Consider the following 23,044-nt stretch of genomic DNA (forward strand, 5'->3'; position numbering starts at 1 on the left):
TGTGGCATTTGCCTCTTGTAAGGGCACGTAACCTCCTGCCAACGTCCAGAGCATGGAGGAGAAAAAACTATTGAGGAAACAGGCCAACATACAGGAAAGGATCCAGTCCAAACCTGGGTCATTGAGGCAGGATGAGAGTACAAGGCGTTGTACTGCAATTCCCTTACTCACTTACTGCCAAATCTGATTTGCAGAAAAAAGTAGACTCATAGAATGGTTTCGACTGGAAGACACCTAAAATATCAACTAGTTCCAACCCCCTGCCATGGGCAGGGACACCTCCCACTGGGCCAGGTTGCTCAGAGCCCCAACCAGCCTGGCCTTGAACACTGCCAGGGATGGGATATCCACAGCTTCTCTCAGCAACCTGTTCCAGTGTCTCACCACCCTCAGAGCAAAGAATTTCTTCAAAATATTCTATATAAACATCCTTTTCAGTTTAAAAATATTCCCCCTTGTCCTGTCACTGTCACTACACCTCCTTGTAGAAACTCCCTCTTCATCATTCTTGTGATGTCCCTCCAGATACTGAAAGGCTGCAATTATGTCACCGTGAAGCCTTTTCTTTTTCAGCTTGAACCATGATTTACAATGAGGGTGTTATCACTCTCACTGTAGAAAACTTCTTCCTTATGTTTAATCTAAAATGACCCCCACTCAGTTTAAAACCATTAGCCCATTGTGGTATTACAACAGACCCTGCTAAACTGTTTGTCTCTCTCTTGTAGCCCCCCTTCAAGTACTGGAATGCTGCTCTAAGGTCTTCTCCAGGCTGAGCAACCCCACTCTCCCAGCTTGTCTTTACAGGAGGAGTGCTCCAGCCATTTGAGCAGCTTTGTGGCCTCCTCTGGACTCACTCCAGCAGGTCTATCATGTGGACCCCAGAGATGGAAGCAGCACAGCAGGTGAGGTCTCACCAGAAAGGAGCAGGGGGACAGAATCCCCTCCCTTGCCCTGCTGCCCACGCTGCTTTGGATGCAGCCCAGGACACGTTTGTCCCTCTGGGCTGTGAATGCCCATGGCTGGGTCATGTCCAACCTCTCATCCACCAGCACCCCCAGGTCCTTCTCCCCAAGGCTGCTCTCGATCTGTTCATCCCCCAGCCTGTGCTGATACTGGGGGTTGCCCCAACCCAGGCACAGAACCTTGCATTTGGTGTTGTTGTGTCCCATGGGGTTCCCATGTGCCCACTTGCTGAGGCTGCCCAGATCCCAGTGGATGGCATCCCATACTTCAGGTGTGCAACTGCACCACTCAACTTGGTGTCATTGTGTAATTTCTTGAGGGTGCACTTGATCCCCTTGTGTCATTAACGAAGACATGAAATAGCACAGGTTCCAATATGGGCCCCTGTGACATCACTTGTCACAGACTGGGACTCTGAGTTCACTGATCACCACCCTCTGAATGTGCCCATACAACCCCAGTTTGGAGAGAAGGATGTTGTGTGGTACCATGTTAAAGGAATTACAGAAATCCAGATAAAAAGACATCTGTAGCTCCTCCCTGTCGCTATTGTACACTACAGTAACACAAAGACTCCGACTTCAGAAGGCTGAGGTGACTCCTTTATTCTTGGAAAATGTCTTGCCTTTTATATCATTCCACACAGACCAATTCGATTGGTGACAAGAAGACAAACCTCTCCAATCACATTGGTCAGACCAGAGGGACATCAAGAAGAAGCCCCTCCTTGGTGAAATATGTAAACATTTTTGCCATTACCAAAACATGTCTCTTGTTTACAGAAAATTCCCTGAGAAAGGAATTTCAGAAACCAAAACATGTCAGGCACGAACCAGGGCTACACCTCCCTTTTCCACTGATGTAATCACCCCATCATAGAAGGCTACTGGGTTGGTCAGGGAGGACTTGCCCTCGGTGAAGCCGTGTTGGCTGCCTGGCATCTTTTCCCACTCTGCTATGCTCTAGCCATAGAACAAATGATGCTTTGCCTAGTAGTACCAGAATATTGTGGAGCTGACAACATGCTGTATTAATTTCAGTTGTCCCTCTAGAAAGCATAAATATAAGCTTCATGACTCACTGTAGTTTCACCTGTGCACTAAAACAGCACTGATCTCGGTCTTAAATACTGCAGCATAAGCTTATCTGTGCTATCTACACAGGGAGAAATACATGTGGATATGAACAATACTTATCTAGAGATAAGCTAACAGACATATCCAGGCTGGTTTCTCTCTTGTATTACCTGCTCTCATGTGTTACCTGAAAAAGCAGATGCTTTTCCTCTGCTGTTTGGATATTTGGCTTCAGTCACTTAAATAGTATTAGCTGCTGTATGTTCAGTTGCACTCAGATGGCATAGCAAATATTACTGTCTGCTGGTACAGATAATATCAACTGTTCTACATTTCAATATATATTTTTTTTTCTTTCTGGCAGTAGCATCCAAGGAATTCATACTCATGAGCTGTGTTTGGCCTGCAAGCTAAGAAGGATGTGAGGTGAAAGACACCACCACAGGTATTCTGTTAAAAGCAATGTCCCTTTAAATTTATGTCTGCATGCACTGGAGCGAGAGAGTGATTTCTATTCTGCCCTGAAGAGACGGATCAAAAGTGTTGGATAGGGATATAAGGTTTGTTCAGTTATATCAATCTGACTCTAGCTTGATAATCACAGGATGTTTCTCTTCCCAATACAAACATATTCAAGCAGCTCGTACTGATAGAGGAGATATCTGAAATCATCATCATCATCATCATCATCACGGTGTAACAGAAATATGAAATCTTACCATCTGTAGCTCAGCACATATAATTTAAGATATCTGTTCATTTTGAATTACTAAATTCATCCTTTCAGCTTCTGTACTGGTGAAGATTCATCATCTTCGTGGCTAGAATTTCTGCAGGCTGCTGAAGCTCCATTCTGAAGTTAGTTATTCCTCATTGAAGCTGCTTATTTCTTGATGTGGTTTTATCTATGAGGCAACAGGAAGAGTACACGTTCCTCACCTGAGGGGTTTTGCTCCTGTACTCAAATGACTCTTGTCATTATGTAAAAGCACTTACTCAAGAACTCTCAGTACCCTGCACGACTGAAAAACTGTCCCCTCCTGTACTTCTGTACAAATGGATGTTTCTTAGCAGCTGCAACAACAACAACAAAAAGTGTTATTAATCTTCTTTTTTCTAGTTTAAGGAAGGAAGGCATAGCTCCACTAAGTGGCAGCAGTAAGCATCATTACTGCCACCTTGCTGAATTATTTTTATATTCGTGAGAGATTTAATATATGCTGCTGCTCATGTTACAATAAGATTTATTCCTCCTTTTCCTCATAGGGTTTGATTTCATAATTTCTAAGACAGATGAATAAACTTGTGCTTAGGGAATCTACCAGTAACTTTTTCAAATACTCCCAGGTTCATATTTTGCAGAAATTCTCATTTGGATATGAATTTTACATATATTATTACAATATTGACTTACCAGCTGAAAAACGTATCATATGAGTCCCCACGCAGTTATATTAGGTGCTCCTCAGATCAGTTTCACAGCTTCTCTGCAGTGCCCAGGCAGTCCCAAACACTAATTCACCTTTTACAAAGTTGGTAGGCTGTATTTTATAAAATCCAAGATGCATCACCACTTATTTTATGGCTGTGTCCAGAGTTGTTTCAGTTTGTACATTTGGAGGACGTTGTTGAAGCACAGTGATGGTGTTCAAAAGTCATGTTGTGGACTTTACATACTATAGAGGCAGGGGTTAAACTCTAAGGTCCCAGTTCTGCTAATCAATGCACATATCACTAATGCTATTAACTTACATGCAGGGAAGCTTATTTTCCATAGCCAAAGCTGTCAGTAAACATATCCTCACACACTCTAAGTATAATCTTATATAGCAATCTCTATTGCTAATTTCAGTCATTCTTAAAAAGTCACCGATCAGTACCAAGACATACCTAAGAGGTACTGAAGTCAAATCACAGCCTGTAACAAAGTTCCTAAGCAGATTCCTGTGCTGCCCCAGCTGCATTCCTGAAAAGCTGTTACCAAAACATGATGACTTCATGTGGCATACTGGTTGGGAACCTGTACTGTTTTGTTTACAGACTGAAGCATATTAGGTGCTGAAAACAGAAAAACTGGAGGATATGCAGTTTATTTTTATATGCTGTTTTGATCTTGGAAAACCAGCATTAGGAAATCACATCCAACAACACTTTTCCAGTTGTTGTCTGTGGTCCATTTTGAAACTCACTGGACACATTTTCGGTGTCACACTGCAGGGTATTTACAGAATTACTTTTTCCTTACAACTGGTTTATTTTGTAAGTGGGAAATAAAGATAACCCAAAGCAGTCTTCTATTTTCATACTGAAAAAAATCAAAAAGTTAAATGTTCCTAAAGTGTAGTACTCTTCACAAAAGGAAAGGCAAGTTACCTAAGTGTTACTATTGTTTATCATTGGCACAGGAAACTCCTCCATGCAGTACCATTATCTTCATGTACCATAGCAATTAGTTATATGGAAATCCTACATGCCAGAAGTTCAGGAAATAAAAAAAACCCATTAGCTGCACTCTTTGTTTGTTCCAGTGACTTCTATCCCATCTCAGAGAGCTGTAACACAGCACTGAAAGGATGAGCTTCATTTATACCTCAGGTAAAACTATATAAATCTGCTTTACATCAAAGCCTAATACAAATAAGATTCAGGGCTTGTATTTCAGGTAGAATAATATATTGGGTATTTTTCTTCTAAACTTAGTTTTAAGAGAGTAGGAATTAAACACAGCCACAAATTTTCACCTTGATAGATCCATGAAAGGTGTTTTCAGTCAAAAATGGTTTTCAAGTTTAAAAGAATTAAATTTAAAAAATAGTAAAAGAGTGTGTCTTTACATCTCAAGGAGAATTTATGATTAGAAGAGACACAGCAGATCCTTTGTGCATTTTGTTCTCCAGACATTACAGCTCTTGTCCAGTCTGGCCTCTTGTACAAGGATGAACATCAGGCTGCACGTGGATTTATTCTTCTTTGTAGAAAAAAACAATGACACGGCTACTGTAGGGCAGGAAAAGATTGTTATTGATTTATAATATCCTAAAAAAATATTACTGTTTTGTCAGCGTGCCAAGAAAGACACTGGATACCCATGGAGGCTTCATGTGAACTGCTGCTCTATTTTAACAGAAATTCAGTAATTGTCATAGAATCACAGAATGTTAAGGGCTTGGGATGGACTTTAAAGACCAACTGGTCACAACCCTCTCTGCCATGGGCAGGGACACCTCCCACTAGACCAGACTGCCTAAGACCATTCAACTTGGCTTTGAATGGGTTCACAGTACCCACAGGTTCCTAGAACTGTAATGGAATCACCAAAGGGGTCCTGGTAAAAGGCATAGTTCTGGCCACATAGACATATCACTGCTGCAGAAACTGACATCTGTGATGCAGCTCAATGATCACCAGCTCATCTCACTGCTTTTTAACCAACATAGATTTTCCCTTCCTTTATATGTGAACTGTGCACAGAAATGCAGCTTAGTGCCAAAATGCCCTCTCTCTCACTTCTTCCTCACACATGTGCACAATCACATACACAGGATATGAACAAAGGCTGAGCTGTGAGACCTGGATTTCTGGAGCATGTGCACGGGTGGGTGCTACTCTTGCCAGCAGCAGCACCATCCCTGCTGAAGGAGAGCCAGTGCAGGGCCTTGTGGACCTGTGCTCCTCCATATGGAATGAAATGCAGTGCCAGCACCAGAGGGGCTCTCAAGAGTTCTCACAGTCACACAGTTCCACGTTCATTAGTTATTTGTCTTGTGCAGGATATGATCACCACTTTTATTGGAGTATCTTCCATGGATTTATATTTTTCCTTATAGAAACAGTGCCTCATATTTAGGCTTTCCCATCCTTCCTATTGTACCACGATCCCTCATGCAGTGCCATTTATGTAAGAAAGCAGGTATGGTCAGGAAGGTGTCTGCTGACAGTGTATCTGAGGCGTGTTAATCTATCCTGGAATGTGTTAATGAAACATGCCAGAGATATTAGGGGGATGAGCAAGAGAGAAATGGGTGTGACATACTGAAATGCTGGAGCATCTTGCTATGTATTTGCTGTCAACACAGTGCAGACCCAGCATATGCTATTAAGAAATCATCCTTGCAGTTGCATTTCATCCCTATAATGCAGTAATTATACCAAGAAGCAAGGTATGTGTAAGTAGCATACACACTGCTTTTGTCCCTCTGTTTGACCAGACATTTCCTACAGCAAGGAATAAGCTCACATGCTCTCAAGGTAGGAGAGCATGGGGGCTCTGGTCATGCACACCTATGTGGAGAATCTCAAGTTTTAGACATGTGCCCTGAAAAACTGAATAAAGGCAGTGGAAGGGCCTGAACACAATAGTGGGAAGGGACATGATCCTGGAGCTGCAATTTCTGAAATCAGTGGGCTTTGACAATGCCAGTTTCCACCCACTGTTACATACATCCTCTATGAAATAGTTTATTTGTAATAGACAGTCCACGCAATACCATAACAAAGTGATTTTATTGACATTCCTCCATAGTGATATGGTTGAATAGAAAGCACAGCCTGAGTATCATGTGACATTTTTCTGTCAATAAAAGCAAAATCAGTCCAATAATGAGGACCTTTCCTGCCACTGACTTTATGTAATCTTTATCAAAAACTGTAACAGACATTTCCGTTAGATAAATCGGAAGCTGCAGGGAATTTGGCTCATGGTACAACATTTACTATACCTAGTATCTACTATCTACAGGCACCTGTTTTTCTACTGGAACAAAAGAACTACATGACTCACTAGTGAGAAAGTAACAATCCAATCTTTTGGACCTTGTGATAACTGGAAAACCTACCTCATATTTAGTATATTGCAGTAGTTTTATCTTTTTATAATGAACACTGAGGTACAGTGAGAATAATAAAAAAGCACCGCATTTGTTGTAGAAAGATCTGTTGGTCTTCATTTGACTGAAAGTGTTTAATCTTGACTGGGAAGCCCTATTAATTTACTATGGAGACAGGGCAAATACCATTTTGACAGAAATTAAACAGATCTCCAGTCAAATTTGTCCTTTTGAAATTCCATAGACTGTCAAGAGATTACTAGTGAAGGACGAGTTTAACCCGTCTGCTGTGCGTTTATATTTCAGCTTATTTCAGTTTCAGTTTTCATGTACAAATTCAGTATTCTATTGTTTCCAACTAGAGGTATGTCAACTATTTGTTACAGTGAAACTAGAACAACAAAACACAATCCCAACAAACACTCCCCTCCCCACAGGCCATCTCTCAGACTAGACTACAAACTCAAACCTCAGCTACAGTTCAAAAGTTCATGGGCACTTGAGCAAACTGGGTGCAAAAAGTCCCCTGTGACAGACCTGTACAAAACTAAGGGTTTCTCCACTACGTGTTAGATGTACTTTGGACCACTCACTTCTTACCTTGTGATAGCCATGGACCTCTCTGGAACATAAAAGTCAGGTTTTGAATATGCACAGGCTGAAACTGAACCTTATGTAACTCATTGCAGACTGAAGTGACAGCATTTGTAAAGTTTAGATCTGACATTGTTAACACTAAGATACAGATATTTATACTGGATCAAATCCTGCATAGCTGAAGTGGTTGAACAGTCAGTGAGACTACTTCAAAGTGGAAGACCTACTGATTCTTTAGAATTTCTATTTCCATTCTCTTATCTCCAGATTAATTCTAATTAACATGATTTCAAAACAGAAGTACCCCCTTCCCTCCCTCTACCTTAATGGTATTAATTACTATCATGACAATAATTTTGAGAAACATATGGACTCTCTGAAACCGTTGCCAGTATTCATTGCTCTGATTGAAAACTAGAATTCATGAAAGCTGTCAGATTGCCTCTTCCATTTTTCACTTACATTTTAAAAATCTATTGATGTTGATATTGTATCTTAGTCTAGCCACCACCATATCTAGCCACCACCAGATTTAAAGGGAACTGAGGTGAAAGAGCTGAAAAGATTATTTCACTGTAAATCTGCCCTATGGAATATCTTCTAGTCTTTCTGTGGGGAAATATGAAACCAGGATGAAACCAGAATGAAACCAGAATTTCTGTAATCAGGAGTCAGTGTTTTACAAATGAAGATGCAGACCTGGGGAGTAACAGCACTTGAATCAACAGATGAACAAGGAAGGGTATGTCTTGCATATGCACAACAACAACAAAGTCAATTAATTGCATAATGGGCAGGTTAAATAACAGGCCAAGAGAGGTAGGTTCTTCCCTCTCTCCTGTTAGCACCATTCACTGCCTCACTCTGACACTGCAATGCCACTTCAGATGCATAGCTTCCTCTTCAGTCTAGGCTGGGACTGGATTCTGCCCATGGCATGACGCAAGGAATGAAGAAACACTGTGAAGTGTTGATCCGGATATCAGAAAGATGATGTCATAGTTTGAAAACCTATTGGGGTAGGGCATTTGAGAAGAGAGAGGGATAGGGCTGGAATGGCAGAATGCAAGAAAAGCCACATATGGCATTTTCTTTCTGTTTTATGAAGACAGTCAACTGTCTCTATTCCTGGCCTTAGATCCAAAAATCTTGCAAGGAAATCTGCATGACTTTGTCAATTTAGAAAGCAGCTTTTAAAAAATATTAAGCTGTGTGCTTGAAAGACAACTTGGATTAAGGATTTTGATGGGAAGTAGCTGGCTATGCTCTGTGTTTCCCAGAGGAGCAACACATAAGGTGTTCGGATGGCATCCGCCAAACATAATCTAGTTTAGTGTATGACAAGTGCCAGTAAATGTTGTGAAGAAGAATTTCAGGAGAAAGCTTTCTGTGTTTCATTTAGTGAAGCTTGATGCTATCTCTGAAATACAAACATTTTTTATTATGCTACAAAAAATAGTTTCACTTTTTTTGTAATAAAATAGTTTAAAATTACTTAAAAAAATTAACTTTACAGTGTTGTTAAGATTGGATTATTTTTCCCCCACTTTTTTATTATGTTAATGAGACAGGTCTTGATTTTCCGTGGCCAAACATGGACCACCCAGTTGGATGATTCTCTTTCTTCTAATGTTGGAAGACATCCAACATTTGACATAGTACAGGTAACTTTGTAACACCACCAGGAATAAATGAGGAACCACACACCAATCACTGGATTTGGAGGCCCAGAGGTAAAGAGGGAGGAATTACATACATTGGAAGATTTCATGTTCAGCGTCTCCTGGTGTGACTTGTTCTGATGGAATTCATGTGCACATGACAGATGCTCTAAGAAAAACATTAATTTTTCCATCTCTCCTGTGCAGTGAGCTGTCACATGGAATAGATGCCGAAGAACTCATTTATGGAAACACTGAACATCATTTTTTGGTATATGGTACAATGAAACTGGCCTGTAGCTGCAGCCTCTGTTTGCAACTGTGATACAACAACAACATACTTAAACATAGATTCTCAGTAAAAGCCATACAGTAAATTAGTATAAAAGTGGCTGAAATGCCACAGAAATTGAATGAAGGGGCAATTTAACTACTTTAAATTTTTTATGTGCCATTGCAAAAAAAATATTATATGTCTTAGAAATGTATTATTGGGTCCACCACCTTTCAAATACCTGCTGACCTAAGAATAAAAGCAGGAGAAATATCTAAAATTTTCAGAATGCAGTTTTTCAAGTGTGATGTAGTTCTGTACAACCACCATAAAAATATGTGAGAAAGCAGAGTCCAATTTTTTTCTCTGGAGAGAAAACTTAAGACGAATTAGGTGTCTTAGATCTTGAACTGGTCTCCTGATTTTACAGTGATCTAAAGCATAACTAACACAAAACTACCAGTAAGAAACTCCCAAGGATGTGTTGTACTTAATGCAAGCTGTTAGACACTATGATGTTACCTTCTCACCTTCACAAATCTCTCACTTTGCATTTCTTGCATCCTTTAACATATTTAGTGTCAGAAGATACTTTGTATTTCTGTTTCCCAGTTAAGACAAACACTTTCAATCTGATTAGCCTTGGAAAACAAGGGCAGCAAAGATTAACAAGAATGTAATCAAAGCAGTGAGGCTGACTGTAACAGCCTCAGCAAAATCCATCCGAAGACAAGCCTACTGCTGTTTTCCTTTTTTTCCCCTGGATTCAGAGTAACAAGAGCAAGATCTTTAGTGTAGTGGTACCTAGTATGACTGGAGGGCCTTTGGGCTTCCTCCAAGAGGAAGTGCACCAAAATCTTAACCCTCAGAGAGTCATAGTTCTCTTCATACCTGACAAACACCCTGATTCACTGCAGCTTCTCATTTGACAGACCCCAGACGAAAACATTCTGCCTACAACCAACCACTCTTGAGGATATGTACTATTCCACTGAACAAGAAAAGAGAAACAACAGAACTGAAAACCGCCCCCAGCAACCATAGATTAGCCCAACTTAACGGAAAATAAATGACTTCTGACACAGGGGATGGGATTGTCTAGACTTGTCATTTGGAAAGGAACATTTTGAATATCAGAAAACAAAGATCTGGTAAAGAGAACCCAGGGATATTCGTAAGAGTAGAACATTCTTCTTACGTCTCATTTTCCTTGTCATATACAATACTAAGGTAAGGAAGCCTTGTCCTTTATGCTACATAATAAAACATCCTTCTTGAGTGTGCACAGCCTTGTGCTTCTTGTGTAGTAAACATTACAGTGGAGATGCCCCTCCCAATAGCTCTGAAGTGCAAGTTCTCTCCAGTACTGGCAAGCAACAATCATAACAACCGCCGTGATGCTTTGCATTGCATTACAGGTTGGGTTTTTTTTAGTTTTTGAAGGTCTTATCTGCACCATGTATCTGGGCCAGTTCCAGCTGATGCAACTGATGTGGATCATGAGTTCATATACAAAAATTTCAGTTTCGCTCATAGGTGTCTTTCAGATGGACAATACATACAGAGAAAATATGGATGGATGATGATATATTTGACCAGCTCCTAGTACTGGATTCAACGATTAAGAAGTAAGATGGATAATGAATTGATTTAGAAGATATGGGTATATAAAAGCTTAGAATGCTTGATGAGGTTTTTTTTATATTATTTTTTAATCAATGTAGGTGGAAGTAAACATTTATTAACATTTGGTCAAGTGTAGTGTAACTTGCATTTGTATTTTCATTGTTATTAATGGAGGTATGTAGAGATATACAGAAACCTTGAGACAGTTGTTTTTCTATTGCATACAGACTAGCAGTCCATTGGAAACAGAGGATGAAAGCATGAAGGTTAGATCGTAGAGGGTGGCAGTTCTTCATGCACAGCTTTTGTTAATCTTGATTTTTGTTTTGTTTTCAAAAATAAAGAATGGGAAACCAAGATCAAATGATGGCGGACAGGAAAGGTGACATCATCAGCCATAAAAACACCAGAAGTGCCTAAACCCCCTCATTCAAGTCCAAAGGTGCTAGTTTCTTCAACAGCTGTCAGCAGCTTTTCATACAGCATAGAATATGAGGGATAAGGTGGAAGATCCAAACGGTTGAAACATGTGTGTGCCCTGCAAAAGGAAAATATGCTACATGTTAAGCTTAATATAAAAAACTTGAGAAAATAAGAATTGAGAAAACTAGTTTCTATTTAGATTCAAGACATTCAAGTTCACTCAAAGCAAAACTTTTGAATTCCACCAAAATATGAGGTACTGAAATGTATGTGCACATACACATGAATACTTCGTATAGAAGACACAAGCTAAGTACCAACATAACATCTGAAATCCCTGCTTTGGATGCTGCAGGGGTCTTGTATGATCTTGATGGAGAAGAATGCTGGAGGTCACTGAGGAGCTGTGGTTGGGCCTGATATAATTTTGATTGCTTCAAGATTTTTTTAAAAAATGGCACTCATCTGTGCATCCAACATGAGCTGCCAATAAGTTTTGCACCAGTGGACAAACACAATGTGATGGACTATAGTGACAGAATAGGCTCAGCATGTGTTTGCAGTGAGGCAGGCCTGACTGCTAAAAAACCTTTCAGGGATCTGCTAACTGAGGAAGGAAGGCTGCTGAAAATATTCCTGCAAGTCAGCTGTTGGCCATCTGCTGCAAGTCTGGCCTTTAAACATTATTTATTTGTAGTAGCCAAGACAAAAGCAAAATATTCTGTGCAGAACAAGCTGCAAACTTGATGACCATCTCTTTTCCCAGTTTTCCTGTTATATATACCTGCCATTGTATTTACATTTGGCAGCACCTTCAAAAGGAGCCATGGAATGGGTTCCATACATGCCTTCACCTTGTTGCAGCTTTTCTGGCAGCAGCAATTAGACCCAGAGGTAAACAGCACTTCACTATGGGAAGTGCTATACAAATGTGGAGTAAAGAAACAGTCCCTGCCCCAACAGTTCAGCCATTTCAACAGAGAAACTGCACAGCTCATTCAACAAACGGGCATGGGAGAGGTACATTTTCAGTAAAAATTGTTTCAGTTTTCTTTCAGTCAGCTAAGAGCTTTACAAGATGATAGCAATTATTGCTATTTCCCCTTGCTCACTGGGATAAATGTGAATTGACAAATCTTTACAGAAGGAAATGTAGCCTCAATTGCTAACAATGTCTGAGCTTTTGGCCCCGAGTCTTTTTAGAAGCCATGGAGTTGTTTTACTTCTAGCTCTTCTATCTCAAACTTTAACTCAGTGCTATTTCTCTTACACTGAAGCAGCAGAGGTATCTTGGAGAAAATTACATGAAGCCATGCTAGTCATCTCATAGGCCACCCACAAAGTGGGAAAGATGTAATGCTAGAAGATGGGCTGGCCTGAGACTTGTAGATTCAGAGGGAGAGTTTTATCAAGCACTAGTGGTGAATCATTAAAAGCAATCAGGCAACTGAAATGGCCAGAGGCAGATAATCTTCCCTGCATTACAGAATTTCAATTAGGAGAGCTTTTACCATCCTTTTTCCCCTTCTGAATGAAGATTTGTTAGCTGGTTAGTCTCAGAAGAGAATACAATAAACACAGAATTTGTGGAAATGAGCTGGGAATGCTTGAGTTAGTGAAAAAGGAACATTAATAAAGCCATTATTTAATTCAACTCTTGAAATTAAACCTGGCAGCTCATGTGTATTATCCATGAGTAGCCCTGCACTGTTTATTGTTTATCTCAACAATCTTTGGCAACATAAGTTGTTTCTACAATCCATTGGCAATATGTATCAACCACGGGGAGTTAGCTGTAGTCCATTCAGAACATGTTTATCACAGGCAAGAGACAGCCAGTCTTGAGGAGTTTAGCTGCTGGGCTCCAGAACTGGAAGCCATGCATGCTCAGGTGTGAATTCTTCCAATGAATTTTTGAAGAACTGACCTCTGTATGGTACTCAACCATGGCACATTTAACTGTTTGAGACAACAGCATCTCAGACATTGCTGTTGTGCATCCTATTGTGTGGTACAGATGTATCCACAGCCACTGACTCTGGTGTTTACTTTCTTGCAGACATGTGTCTTGACTGATCATTATCCATCTGATTTCACACTGGTTATGAAACTACCTTGCAATGCTGTTGACATTTAGTCATCTCGATCTAGTCAAACACAGAAAAAAGACCAATTCCTTTTCTCACTATGAGGTTTACAGATATGGGCTCTTCTAAAGAAGGTCTCAAGGAATTTATTGTGGGGAGCAAAGAAAGGAAAAAATGTTAACGTGTCTAGAAACAGTGAAGCATTTTGCTAAGCAACACTCTTGTGTTCCCCAGCTCAACAACTTCAGAGAAAGTAATCCTTGCACTTCAAAGAAAGGTCATCAAATTTGAAATGAAAACAGCATTTCAGGAGAACTATCCAGACAAAGTTTACACTTCTACCTGCTTATGGTGAAAACCACAGTACATTGCTAAGGGCAAAACCTGAGTTCATATTCTGGTTTGTGAAACAAATGTGGCTCTACTGCAACTCCAGTGATTCCTGTGAAGCCCACTCAATCTTACATAAAGATAATTATGTGCAAAACCGTCTGATTTTCATCATATATCGTGTGATACTGCAGTACACGGGGCAATTAAGAGTCATTGATACTTTCCATAATGGCCACTGTTGGCTAACTGTGCTCCATCCTCCAAAGGGGTAAATTCCTCCTGAATTATGTTGGCCTCCTACTACTGATCCCAGTGAGTGTGACTACAGTAAGCGTAATCCAGGGAACACCTGCCCCATGTATTGGGGTGAAAACATTACATCAGTAGTGCAAGAAGTAGTCACAGCAAAGGGAAAATATTTCTTCCCTTGATTTAAGCCTCCTACCACAGAAGCCTGCTGATATTTGAGAGGGTGTTCAGGGAATGTGAGGAATGGAATAAGAATTACATTTGTAAGAGCATTTATGGGAAAGATTCTGGCTTCTCCAGAAGAAAAAGATAAAGTAATGTAAACCAACTCTGACCCTTGTATGCCCTCATCCTCCAGTAAGTTAAGCAGCAAATGGACCACTTAAAATTTCGTTCTTCCTGGCAGTGTGTCTTTACTGCTTAATATAGTTTTGGTGGGCTTGAACCCTTAATCTTGCTCATATTTCAGTGTGCTATGCCATTTCTTTTTTCCTAAGAATTCTTTCTAAAAATTATAAGCTTTTAAGATTTTTGCATTCTTCTTTTCTTTGTCACTTCCTTTATTCCCAATAAAGATGAGAGTCCAAAGGCAGTAAAAGTGGGCAGAGAACCCCCTCATATCTTAACTATAGCTTGAAACTATCTGCTAAAGTAAGACTTACATTCTAACATAATCATGCCTGTCAGGCAGAAACTTGGCAGTTCTCCTTTTCACCTTGCTTTCACTAAATGAACCCACAAACCTCTCTTTATTAATCTGAGGACCCACAAGTAGCAGCTTTTGTTCCTTTTGCCTGTAAGAAGCAACACATATGCTGTCTTGGAATCAGTGTTTAATAGATGAATGCAGATTTGTAGCTGATATTGCTGTTGTATTTGAAAAAAGAGGAAAGAGAAAATGTACAGGATATAAGGAAAGGTAAAAGACAGCAAAGGCCATGTACTCAGTCCATTGGTAAAAAAGAGAACTATGAGAATAAAGTTCTTTGTAGTCATACACAATCTTTTTTTAAATTATTATATGGGATCCTGTGGTGATTAAATACTTGATCATCCAATAGAGAGGAACAGAATTCTCTTACAAAATATATTTATGCTAGCTATTTACTAACACTGGTAATCTATACCATACAAAACACACACTACACTGCTGAACGAAAATCTCTACTAATGAAAGGGTAGATGCAGCTCAGCACTGTTGGGAGAAGTGACCTCATTGCATCAAATGTGATTATTTGAATCCCTGGGATACATACTGAGGTCTTTACTTGATACTCAGACATAATCTTGGAGCTGGCATGAGTTTTTGCCAGGTGAGGAGTGCAACCACAAGGTGGGAGAGTGGCTTTTGTAGGGACCGAACATTTTTGCGAACTGAGGATTTTAAAAGACTGAACTGTTGCCTCCTATAGCAGAAAGCGCTGCTAGACCTTAGCACAGGTCCGTTTCGGGCCAGGAGTTCTGCTCCCATGGTACCAAATGAAGCTATGCTATTTATTCCAGCTAGAAAATCAGTGGCTTTTCATTAATGTTTGGCAGAGAACAAGAATCCATTCTTGCAAAATGAATTTTACTACTAAAATGGATTCCATTTACAAACCCACATGACCCAGAAGAGGTGAAGAGAGGATTCCTGCTTCAGAAGAGGCTATAGCTGCAAGAATTCTCCAACCGTCTCTACTCAGGCAACCAGTTAAATGTGTAACGCCTTCATTTTGGGGCAAAGCTTTGCATATTATATAGGAAGAGTAAAACTCAACCTTGATGAACAAGTGATTAAACCTGCTATTGTATATGACAAGTTACACCAGTTTGGAAGAACCCATGATGCAGATTTACACCAACAGATCTGCAAATCTGGCAGTCTCTTTGGAACCTGCTTTAGGGTCATTGTCTGGAGATCCAGGATTAGAAGAGCATCTCTGAGCTGTATGGTGCCTCAACTTTTCAACATATGTCATCTTGAAAATAAATATAGATATGAGTAATATATCTGGCACATGTGCACACACCAGAAATAAAATTCTGGTGTAATCTTACTCTTCTTTGTCTGAGATGAACATATTACACCCCAATTACCCTGTTCATGGAGGGAACTGGTACTAATAAACAAATCCACCAATTCAGAATGAAGTTACTGGATGTTCAACCTTCCTGAAAAAGTCTTGCTTATCAGTGCTTTCAAGAAGCACCCTAAGTGTCATGTATTATAATTATTCTTTGAAAAGTGTTTCATTTCATTTAGTGTTTCACATACCTTTTTTTTGTGGGCTTACCATGTTGCTGTTGCAAACGCAAACAGTACTAACATATCTAGTTTAGGTGCTAGCACATCTCTGCTCATTATAAACAAATGGTAGTTGCATGCTCCATTGCCAAAGTGTAAGGACAGGATGTATGTGAGATTTGCCTAACTACTTCAACCATCTGGAGCAGAAGAAAGGGAACAGAGAAAGAGTCATGGACTCTCCTGATAGAGCGAAAAGTTCTCAACACTTTGTACAGCAGTTAAAGTGAAAAGGGAATTTGTTGTGGTTTATTGTAAAGTTAGTTGCACTGATGTCACAGGGCTAAAATGTTGACAGGATATGACATATGACTATTTTTTAGCCTATAAGACTCAAGTACGTAAATTAAATAAACATGGGGAAACCATAATTAGGTATACGAAAAACAAGTTTTAAATAATACTCATTTAGTTGCTTAGCTAAGGATTTAGGGAACCTCCAGGTTTAGTCTGTGTGTTTTATGCATTTCTTAGCACTGTGTATACTTGGCAGCACCCCATAATTTTATAAAAAAATGCAGGCAGTAATTCCTGGTGATCAAGCTGTGTTTATTCCCCATAAGCAAGTTTTGTTTCTTTTTCCCCTGGATAAAATGAATGCAGAGCTCTAAGACTTCTAACAAGTGCTACCAACTTTCATCTGGAAAGGAGGCCTCTTTCAGGGAAAGCAACTCATTCAGAGATCAGCAGACAAACATAAAATCTCTGGGCTAACTGAATCTGAGTCAGAAGTAATGCCTAGGTTCACAAAGAAAGTTAAACAGAGCAGAAAGGGGCCAATTACCTTTTCAGAACTTGACAGGTCAGCCCAGGGCATTTTCTGTGCATGCACCAAGGTCCACCCTCCTCTCTCGCCCCTTTACACCCCAGAAGGAGTGCAAAGAGAGCTCTGCAGAAATGCTGCAGAGTCTGTGACTGCTGGTTGCTGACTGTCTGCAGGCAGGAGTGTCCTTGCTAAGCTCTGAAACATAGAGCCTGACACAGAACCTGACCATATACATATACACTGCAAAAGGAGGATCTGGACTACAAAAAGCAAACTGTTGCTCTCAGGCTTTCTTACCACATTGCTGGCTGAAGCTCAGAGAGCATTACATGTTTTCATCTGGTTTTAAATCTCAGTGCCCACATATAAGTTCACATAGGCTCTGCTTCTCCATATAATCTCCGTAGAGTCCTTAAGGTAGATGGACACAAACCAAAATGTACCAGCTGTGACTCAGCTGAGCTACTTCAAAAGTCTGTGTTCAGGTAGGATGAAATATTCCTTGAAAACACTTATTCCCATTTCCGACTTTAGAGGGAGTCCAATAATATGACAGCTCTGAATGCCTTCAATTTCTGCATGTCCCATTGCATAAACATGGGCTTGAGGAGGCTTGGACTGAGAGGGTGACCAGATTTGGACTTTGCCTCTCCAGAGGACTCCAGGTGTTTGCTCAACTCCATGTCTTATAGTATGTTTCTGGGTAAACAACACGGAGACCAAGTAATGAGAAAACTGGACCAGACCCTTTGTTAATTTGTTGTCTGACTATATTTGCGGGGTCTATGAGATGACATTTTTTCTCTGTGCCATAAATTTGCCTCCTTTGGAGTGTAGCTGAAGGCAAATGATAAGAGCAGGAAGAAAGCATCCTTCAGTGGGCAAATGTGATGTAAAAAGGCCACTTTAGGAAAAATATCTCAGAAGCACTGAAATGCTCTGTAATCCCAATGGGGCAGTGCCTCAGGCAGGTGTCACAACATTCAAGAAAAGGTGACTCACTTCAGTAAGGAAGGATGAGTGCTGGTTACTCATAAAGTGGTAAAGCAGAACTCAAAGCTGAAGCCATCACTAGCTGTGCCATGGCTCTCTTGGGTGGCCTGAGGCAAGTCCACCCCTTTGTGCCCCTACCTCTTTGTTCTGAAGAGGAGGATGACCCCTCCATTGCAAATCACTGACAAGTCTGTTGATTCTGTATGACATTATTGCTCATTTGCTCCTAGCTGGCTGACTGAACTAAATGCAACAAATTGGATATTGTCACCACGTGGTCTGAAGTTTCGTCACTAAGCCTCTTCATAACAAAAAAGTGGAACCATCAGACTAAATGAAGGGATTACACTCAGGTCTCTAGCCAAAACTCAGAGACAGATTTTGGCTTCCATGTCTCTGTAAATTCACAAGTATTTTTACGAGCACTTTGGAAGTCAAGGGAACAGAATCAGTTGACAGGCTCCTGTTGATCTGAATCTGTTCTAGAATCAAAATAAGAGAACTAGGTTTGAACCTAGTTCAAACCTATGGAAATCTTAATCTTAACCATTTCCAAAGATCCCAAGTAGTTTAAATTGAACCTGCAAATCAAAAAGGCAATAAAAGAAAACACTTTTCTCTGAATGTAATTACAGAACAACAAACTGATAATTGTTTCTTTGTTGTTGCGTTTTTGGAGGTTTTTTTAGGTGTCCTTACTGTATTCATTAACAGACAGAGAGATGTAACGAAACGCCAGGCTTATGTTTCTAACAGCAATTCTGGTACAAAGTCCTGGTTGGGACATACCTCGGGAGGGAGGTTATTTTCCCCCATTTCTCTATACAGAAGCGCCGCAGGCCGTTGCTCCCTCGGAGAGCGGCAAAACCCTCGTACGGCACACTCGACGTTCCCGTGACGAACTGCAACAACCGCAGCCTCTGCTCATTGTTAAACCTCTCCACGGCTGCCCAGAACCACCGTATCACTATGTGTCCATCATGGTAGCCTACACCAAGCAAGAGAAATAAAAATCATTCCCTCCTAACTGGAAGAGCAACACTGAAAAATGTTCCCTTTAGCATGGGGCAGTAGATCTCCTGCTGGAAAGATCCTGGCCTAACAATATATCTTGTTTTTCATGAACAGTAGGTCCCAGCTTCCAGTTCGTTGTAGTTGTGGATACTATAACATCACTAACTCATTTCAGACCCTGAAACTCAAATATCTGCTTGAGATTCACTGGTCTCTCACTAATCTCTTGGCAAGAACTGGGGTTACATGCATGAGACATTAAAGACCAACAGGAATATGCCACACGGTGTGTGTCTTAACAACCTAACAATTTCTGGTTCCCAAGTAAATTCTCCTTTGGACTGCAATAGTGTTTGATATATGGAGAGGAGTTTGCTGCCACAAACCCTTCCCTGGCAAACTTCCCACCTGAGGGGTTCTGAGCCTTGGTTTGTGCCAGTGAGAGCCAGCATATACCAGTCTGAATCTGTTTCAAAACTTAAATAGAAAAATGTAGGAGGAGAATAACATTGAGGACCAGCTGTGCTTGTGGTAAGCTGCATATTTCAAGGTAACCCAAAGGCTGGGCAGTGACCAGCAAAGACTGAAACCTTGTCTTTCAGGGGAAGATATGTGAACCTCAGGAACTTTCCACTTGTGTTGCAGAACTGCATTGTTCCATCATCCAAGATAGCCTGGATAAATCATTGTTTAAAGCGAAACCAAACCACAGCTGTAGAGAAGGGAAAACAATCCAACTTGACATAGTTTAGGCTGAGGGGACAGTTATGCAAGATCTGTATGTTGTTGAAATGTAATTTGGAACTGCGAAATTCAGCTTCTGATTTCAGCTCCCTGCTGAAGCCAGTAGTACTTGTAGAACTACTTTCTGTGAGGCCAATAGTTCAGTCACAGTCATCTAAGATGACTTGTAACTTTTAGGTCTAATTGTGCAAATCCTTTTCAGTCCTTAATAGTCAAAACTGCTAAGTCTTCAGAAACTGAATAGAAAAAATCTGGATGGAAGTAGCAGAAGCAATTTCAGTAGTATAACACCATAACACCACAACACCTATTGATTCAAAGCTGAGATATTACTTTTTTTATTTCAGGAGTTATTCTTCATAATAACTTCCTGGACAAAATGGGGCATTTCCCTCAGGAGAGACAGAAGAAAAAGACAGAGCAAGACTTCCATGTTTTAGACTGAAATAGCCAAGACAGTAGTAAACATAAGCAGGCAGTTTACCTCCACGATATTCTGTGTTGTTCCGCCAGTCATTGAGATCTATTTCTGCAGTGCCAGCTATAACTAACTCCAGTTCTCTGGCATCAAAAACAGAGACAAGCCTGGAGTCTACAACCTGGAACAAAAACCATTGTAAGCACAGTTCAGACTGGAAATGAAGCAAAGTCTTATAAACATATGGTTCTGGTGGCCAGCTCTTCACCCTGACAAAGATTGAATGTTTGCATTCACATGTTTGTGTATGATTAGGGAGAGGCAAGAAGAGGTGACTACATGGGTTGGTCAGCAAAACCACAGGTTTTCACCCAGTCCTTGTAACAGCTCTGCCAGAAAGATATTCTCAGATCCAGGTATTCAGCAAAGATAAATTGCAAAATTCTGGGACAACAATGGGGCAGTATCCAGGAACACGACCAGCAAGATAACAGCTTGGACTGCACTCATAGACTGATTTTATTGGAATGAATCCCTGAAGACACTGTGTTTCATCATCTTCTAATCAAAGTGTAAAATTCTTCACAATCTTTCTTTGTCAGGGACCCCTAATCCTAACCCAAAATCACAACATGGCAGAACAAAATTTGCAAATGCCTACTTCTCTTACTGTGTGAATGGAAAGCAGTGTCGTTCTTAAATCTTGATCATAAATAATCCTTTATCATATTCAAATGAAACATTTCTTTCCTTTCTCCTTTAACCTTAAACATGCCGTATCCAAGGTCTCTGCAGAGATCCAAGAACTCCAATTCCTGGCTGTTTGTGTCTGTTCAGTTGTTCTCTAGGGTACCAATGCAGCACAATTTAATCAGGGTGCTATTCTCATTCAGATGGAGGGATGACTGTGGAAGCATCACTTTGTTACTTACTTCATAGAAGCCACGGACCAGGGCCTCTGTTTGCTGGACCACTCCTCGTTCCACTCGCCACTTCACCATTCTCTCGATGTACTCCTTTTTGTTCTTTTCTGTCACAGCTGTATTTGCCCCTCCAGATTTCAGTTCTCTCTCTGTCACCTACAGAACAAAGATAAACAGTGGTGTACACTATATGGACCATGTTGTATTTCAAACATGAGATCATCCAAGCCACAGTGCAGGAAACAACAGCATGGAGAGGCAATCACAGTATTGGAATAGGCACACTGCTTTGCCAGCTGGAAGGGATATCTACTTGTCTCTCAGGCAACAAGTGTTACCCTTCCCCAAGTGCTAGTAAAAGTGTTTACTCAGAAATGCCAACAGCTAAAGAAAGTATCATAAAATGAATACTCCCAATACCTAAAATAAGACCTGTACAGCAACCTTGCACAGATAAATAGTCACTGTGGGATTCAGAGTTTTGTATCAGCCATCCAAACCCTGAGAAGAGTGTGTACTGTAAATAACTTTTCCTTATTTTAGGCAAGAGCTGCAGCATTTCTTTGCATTTTAATAGTTAATTTAGTTGGCTTGGGTTACTAAGACTTGAGATGCGATTTAAGGAATCAGTTTGGATCCTACCCAGCAAGCACATACTTCTCCTCTCATGTGACAGAAAATTGTATTTGTCTTTCAATTATTTTCACATTCAATTTAGTGGATTTAAAAGGAAGAATATGTTGCTCTCCTCTTCAGTTTTCTACTGCTGTAACAATGATGTCCACCACAGAAAGGAAATGAACTGTATTAATACATATTCTTTACAAATATTATTTATATTATTATCTATTTATTAGTCCAACAGACAGCACACAGCATAGGCAGTATTTAGGTCACCTTACTTGATGGGTCTATTGCAATATTATGAATTAAGAAACATTGACTGAGTCATCTAATCTGGAGCCTTGTTGAGAAACAGCAAGAACAACTAAAAGCTGGATGGAAGGAGTTAGGAATTCCTAGCTGGTTCAGGTTAAATTTCCAAACATAAATAATTGCATCACCATTATACAAGCAATGCTGCATTGTCCAGAAAGCAAGGCTCTGGTCCAGCTACCATGCTGTATTCTTCAAGGCTGTGAGACATTAAGGTATATCTGCCAAACCAAAGACTAAATGTTGTCTAGCTTTAAGCACAACCGTAAGTCCAGATATTCAAAGTCTCCTGCAAGACTTCCCACAAACACCTAGAAAACTACTGATTTTTTCAGCTCCTCATTATCCATATAAATTCAAATACTATTAGTTATCTATGATTGGAGGCTAGCAATTAATAGCAATGTGTCCCAATTTGGGGGTTTTTGTTCTTAGGGGCATTAACTGCAGCTGTGAACTACAATTCAGGTTTCAGAGTGGCAATTTCAACCAATCTAGCTCATTCCTTTTACCTGATGAGAACAACTGCCAGGGCTCAGAGGTAGGCTGCATCCACAAAAAGAACTCAGAGTAAGACCTGGCAGAACACTTTCTATTGGGTAAAAGCATGAGAAAGTACTTTGGGTCACTAGCAACTGACACGTGTCTGTCTTATATGTGAAATTCTCAAATTGTCACTCAGTCCCCACCAGTAAAAATGTGTAATGCTCGATTTGATGCTGTATCAGGAGTGCTGTTACAGGAGTGCTCTGGGTTCCTGTACACAAGAAGGCTAGAATTGACCTGGAGGACATTCTGCTTAAGAAAGTACCAAGAAAGAGGATTTGGCCTGAAAGCATTAGAAG

General features: G+C 40.3%; 1 protein-coding gene across 2 annotated transcripts in view; it reads right to left on the reverse strand.

The window, feature by feature from the left end:
* Positions 1 to 10,176: 10,176 nt before the first annotated feature.
* The window catches only part of HECW1 (HECT, C2 and WW domain containing E3 ubiquitin protein ligase 1), a 258,375-nt gene continuing 245,507 nt past the window's right edge, over positions 10,177 to 23,044 (reverse strand). For both annotated transcript variants that reach the window (XM_066322766.1, XM_066322776.1), the window contains exons 25-28: positions 21,273 to 21,419; positions 20,407 to 20,521; positions 18,954 to 19,152; positions 10,177 to 11,564 (exon numbers count right to left, since the gene is read on the reverse strand). In XM_066322766.1, the coding sequence (XP_066178863.1) occupies positions 11,453 to 11,564; positions 18,954 to 19,152; positions 20,407 to 20,521; positions 21,273 to 21,419 (573 nt within the window). In that variant the 3' untranslated portion in view covers positions 10,177 to 11,452. The remainder of the gene's footprint in view (positions 11,565 to 18,953; positions 19,153 to 20,406; positions 20,522 to 21,272; positions 21,420 to 23,044) is intronic.

This window comes from Sylvia atricapilla, chromosome 1 (assembly GCF_009819655.1).
Source record: "Sylvia atricapilla isolate bSylAtr1 chromosome 1, bSylAtr1.pri, whole genome shotgun sequence".
Taxonomy (NCBI): Eukaryota; Metazoa; Chordata; class Aves; order Passeriformes; family Sylviidae; genus Sylvia; species Sylvia atricapilla.